The 5,245-nt window shown below is 27.5% G+C and overlaps 1 protein-coding gene across 3 annotated transcripts; it reads right to left on the bottom strand.

The window, feature by feature from the left end:
• Positions 1-324: 324 nt before the first annotated feature.
• LOC124954766 (apolipoprotein D) lies at positions 325-5,036 on the bottom strand. Of its 3 annotated transcripts, XM_047508164.1 has the most exons (7): positions 4,455-5,036; positions 3,595-3,809; positions 3,130-3,466; positions 2,939-2,959; positions 1,161-1,389; positions 890-1,061; positions 325-649 (listed from the first exon to the last, which is right to left on the bottom strand). In XM_047508164.1, exons 3-7 carry the CDS (start codon positions 3,292-3,294, stop codon positions 490-492), a joined length of 747 nt encoding a protein of 248 aa, XP_047364120.1. In that variant the 5' UTR covers positions 3,295-3,466; positions 3,595-3,809; positions 4,455-5,036; the 3' UTR covers positions 325-489. The 3 variants fall into 3 exon arrangements, with proteins under 3 accessions (XP_047364120.1, XP_047364121.1, XP_047364122.1); XM_047508165.1 differs by lacking the exon at positions 2,939-2,959 and having other exon boundaries at positions 4,455-5,029; XM_047508166.1 differs by lacking the exons at positions 2,939-2,959; positions 3,130-3,466 and having other exon boundaries at positions 4,455-5,035.
• Between the last annotated feature and the right edge of the window lie 209 nt (positions 5,037-5,245).

Here is a 5,245-nt window from a genome sequence, read left to right as displayed (position 1 = left end):
TATATTATATATATTTAATATATTAATTATATATTGGTCCTATCATATATATATATATATATATATAAAATTTATTAATTATATATATAATAATAACAAATAGAAAAATTTTAATTAATAATAATGCATTAATAATACAAAAAAAAATTATTTTTTCACTATAAAATTTCTCTTTCAAACTGAGCAACTTTTATTCTACTTATCGTTTTATATATTCCAATAAAAGGGATGTTCAAAAAATAATGCCTATATATTTATATATTTAATTATAACATCTTGACGAAATCTATATATATATATATCTAAAAAAAAAAAAAAAAACGATAACGCTTTATTACAATTATATAATTATAAATAAAAAAAGATATATTATTTGAATATAATAATTAAATTGATAACTGATTAACTTAAAGTATCGTCGTCATTCCTGTAATTATAATATAATGCGATATACATATGTATGAACATAATTAATTATTTAATCGTATTTTAAAGCCGTCTGTGTTTTCGTTTTAATAAATGTCTTCTGCTAGAATTAATTTTCTTGTCCGTCGATATTGGAACGAAAGATATACTGTATGGCGGTATATCCGTTTGATTGCATTGTTTTTGTTCCATAGGAAACATATACTCCAAATCTATATCATACCTGTTAACACAATGTATATTTTTATTAAATCAATAATCAAACGTTATGCGCATTTATTCATCGTAAAAAAATATTTGTCTTTTAATTCAATCATTTTTATCTATTGATCATGCTACATTAATCTGTGATATAATTAACAGTTAAAAAAAGAAAAAAAAAATAGGGGAAAAGAAAATACAATTTCACAGTTAGAAAAAAAATGTTTGCAATCGTAGAAATAAAACGTTTAAGCCTACTTACTTCGGTAATTTTTCACGAAGATAAGAAATTACATTTACCCCTAGACTAGGCTGTCTACTCATAATGAAACTAGACAAATAACGGGGACTCTTATTTTTTTCGGCACAGTGCATCAGTAAGGCCCAAGTTTTATAATCGGAATCCAATATATAAGTGTTATATATTTCTTCATCTAAAAGTGTGATTCATAATGTATTACGCAGAAAATATGAATTATTCAATGGAGTTTGAACGTTAATAAAAAGAAAACAAAGAGACATTCGAAACTCACAGGGAAATTCCGCATGAACCCAATGTGCTGGAAGCTCAGGTGAAGGAATTTTCCATGTGATATTACCAACGAGTTGTTCATTGATCGGATCATCGGTAAAACTATACGTGAAATTCATAGTAACTTCTGCGCTTTCAGACGACACCGACAATTCGGCTCTCATACATCTATAAATGAGAGCTTCCTCGGAGCTAGCATAATACTGCACAATGTACCACGATCCGAGAAACTATAACGTTATAACAATATAATGATTTATTACATTTCAATGTACAATAATTTTATTTTTTCTTTTTTTCTCTTTCTTTTTTTTTTTTTTTTTTTTATATTTTCGATTAACCGGCTACTAATAATTTTCTAATAAGAAAAAAGAAAAAAAGAATCGTCTTTAATTTATTAGAATATTTTGCAAGCAATGTTCTTTCTTTCTTTTTTTTTTTTCTTTTTTTCTTTTTATATAAAGGTTTAACATTCTTCAATGTGTCAAATATTTTATTAATTTATTTTCATAAAATGACCTAATATCAACGAATTCTTAATGCGAACAAGCTATTTTTAGGTGAACCATCTTAGCCGTAGTCGTTCTTACTTGAAGCGTACTTCCAAGTTAGCCATCCGGACAAACTACTTTTTCTTTCTAAATACATTTGGAATGGATCAAGAAAATAGTTTGAAAACAACATCGGATTCGTATACTATCAAGGATCATTGGATTTAGTACAATGGTTATCTCGTTGACCTCACGAAAGATAATTCAGATCCGGATGCGATAATTGCGAGCTCGTAATCAAATTAGTCATTTAAAGTCTCAATCGAACCGCAAGTATATACCCTGTAATTACGTACGATAAAAATTCAAATGAATGAACTTTTAATACACACACACATGCACGCACGCACGCACACAAGTATATGTTTAATAATAATATATACATAAAATTTTTTTCAAAAAGTAATAATCGAATAAAATCAATAATAATAAGTTATATGTGTTTATGTATAGTGTATATGTATTAAACTTTACTTGAAAAATAAATGTCTATCAATACTCGAATATATTAATTATTCGAATCTAATGATTCATATGTAATATAAATGTGAACAAAATTCATGCGTCATAGTAGAAACTGTTTTCCACCCGACAATCTAAAAATAAATTTACTGAAAATTCTGTTTATATATATATATATATATATATATATATATAAAAAGAGAGGAGAGAGAAGAGAGATAGAGATAGAGAGAGAGAGAGAGAGAGAGAGAGAGAGAGAGAGAGAGAGAGAGAGAGAGAGAGAGAGATGACCAATAACATTTCTTGTACAAATTATTATTGTTACGTTAGCGCGAAGGGTCAAAAAATTTTACAATGCATATCAATTTGTTAGATGTTCGAAAGAAAATTATTATCGCTGTCACTTTTTTGGCACGAGTTCGGAACGATCGAGAAAACATCGTTTTCAATATCGCGGAAGATCAGAGTGCCGGGACAATTAAATTGCAATTCGAATCGGCGCGGAACGCTATTTACTCTGCTGACTGGTCGATGCTAAATTACCGTTCATTGTCAATCCGGAAAGCTGCAATATTAGCGGCTAATAAATGGATGGATTTTATCATATGTCAATAGACGAAGAGAACGAACGTTTCCATTTAAAACAATTGTGAAATCGAAAAATCACAGGGTGAGAGATAATTCTTCTTTTATTTTTCTCTCTTTCTCTTCCTCATATTTTTCCTTTTTTTTCTCTTTGTTTTTTTTTTTCTTTCTTTTTAATTACCTCTGTCCGACCAACGTTCTGCTATTAAAAAAAAAAAAAAAAAAAAGAAAAGAAAAAAAGAAAAAGTAATGCCAAGCGATCGAAAGAGATGATGAACTTTTGCGTGAAAGAAGAAAGAAAAAAAAAAAAAAAAAGAAATATTTTAAAAAAAAGTAATTCGTATTGAATAGGATCCTAAAATTTTCTATTACCTCCGTTATATCAAAGTTTCGTATTCCCTTGACTCTTGGACATTTCGTTTTGTCCTCTCGTCTTTTCCAGACGCCCCCGGTATCGTCGATCAAAGAAGCGAGCAACAATGAGAGAACGATCAGAGAATCGAGGAACTCGAAACGTTTTATTCCAACACGATGCATTCTCCTCGTGCACTCACGTTCGAGTTCGTGCCACGAGAGTCACGATGAGACACGCACACGAAACTGTCGCGCTTCTTCGTGGAACGAAACTCGCCAACCAGCCGACTACTAAAAGGCCACGAAGCGAGCGTGAAGAACGAACGAGCTCTCATGACTACTACCTACTCTATCTCTGTGAGGCGCCATAGAGAAAGAGAAAAAGAGAAAGATATATATATATATATATATATATATATATATATATATATATAAAGAGAGAGAGAGAGAGAGACAGAATGAAAGAGGGAGGGATAGACTCACTATCACGTTCCTCCCTTTGCATTCTTCCTTCTCTTTCGTTTTCAATCGGCAACTTGTTCTCCACGTCGCACATAAGATCCTCATAAACGGCGCCAACTTATTCCAGGATTTTCTCGTAGGCGTATTATATTATCCTTGATCGAAACTATACGATCGAAGAAAATCTCTTCTTTCCTTTTTTCTTCTTTATCTTCTCTTCTTGGTGTTATACTTTTCTGAGAAATCAAATTATCCATTGATAACAGTTTATTATGTTGAACAGTTTATTATATGAAAATGTTCGGTAAGTCAAGATTACGAGGAATAGATAATACGTAATTGTACTAATATGTAATTGCTATTTTTAGTTAGCTAATTTAGTTAATCTTTTATTCGTAATAATTCGATTATTTTTTGTTCTGTTTTTTTTTTTTTTTGTTTTTCTCTAGTGATTAGAATGATATGAAATTAACGATTAACTTCGTCTTATCTGGACAAGGGATAATTATATTTATACAGTTAATTTGTTTATCTATGTAAATTATTTGATATTAAACAATTATCTTTTATTTATAATAGTAATTAGATCTTCCGAATGATTGGAATTATATCAAATTAATAATTTACTTCATTATTCAGATCGGAGATTAAATTCAAGTTATATTTAATATTTTATTTATCTATATATTTAAATTAATTGACATTAATTAGTATATTTATTTTTTAAATTGTAAATTATGGAAATAATATTAATTAGTTTAATATTATGAACTATTCTCTTTTTATAATATAATAAAATTTTTCAATTGATCAGAATGATATATATATATATATATATATAATAATAATAATAATAAATAATTAATATGATTTGTTCATACCTTTAAATTAGATCTACATAATTTTTTATCTTCTTTGAAACTTTTTTCTTAGAGATATTTTTCTTTTTCTCTTATATCAATTCGTTTCATTATATCTCGCTGTCTCTAATCGCATAAACGTTCTCTACTTCTTTAAGTTAGCAAGAAGTTTTAAAACAACACTTCGAGACGCATAATAAGTATCACCACTCTTGAACTCGTTTACTATACTATTTTGATACGTAACATTGATTGAACTATTATTATTCACGAGACATTGCTATTATATTGTAATTCAATAACAGTTTAATCGAATAATCAGGGTAAACTGTGAAACACGCAACAGTCTTATATTTATGACAACTTTAATTCATATCTCTGATTCTATGATAGATAAAAAAGGACCAGAAATATTAAAACACAAATATTTAATCAAATTGACTCATCCAAAGTAAATCTCTCTCATGTGAAGTTCTCATTATATCATAAACAATGAGTTTTCTAATATCATCAATAAATTCACTTTTAATTGAATTTATCAATAAAAAAGATTTTCAAATTTATGTGTAACCCTCTAGAACGTATATATCTTATTTTTCTTTTTTTTTTCCTTTTTTTAACTATAAAATTAATTGTTAATTTATATCGAAAGATTAATATTTGCTAAATATAATTTATTGTATATTTAATATAATATAATTTAATTATATAATATGAAACATATATTATATTAACTATATTATATGACATATTTGTTTTTATATATTAAAATACGACATACTTATACTATATATTAAAATATTAACATGTCA

Source organism: Vespa velutina, chromosome 16 (assembly GCF_912470025.1).
Source record: "Vespa velutina chromosome 16, iVesVel2.1, whole genome shotgun sequence".
Classification (NCBI taxonomy): Eukaryota; Metazoa; Arthropoda; class Insecta; order Hymenoptera; family Vespidae; genus Vespa; species Vespa velutina.
This window is presented reverse-complemented; position numbering and strand designations above follow the sequence as displayed.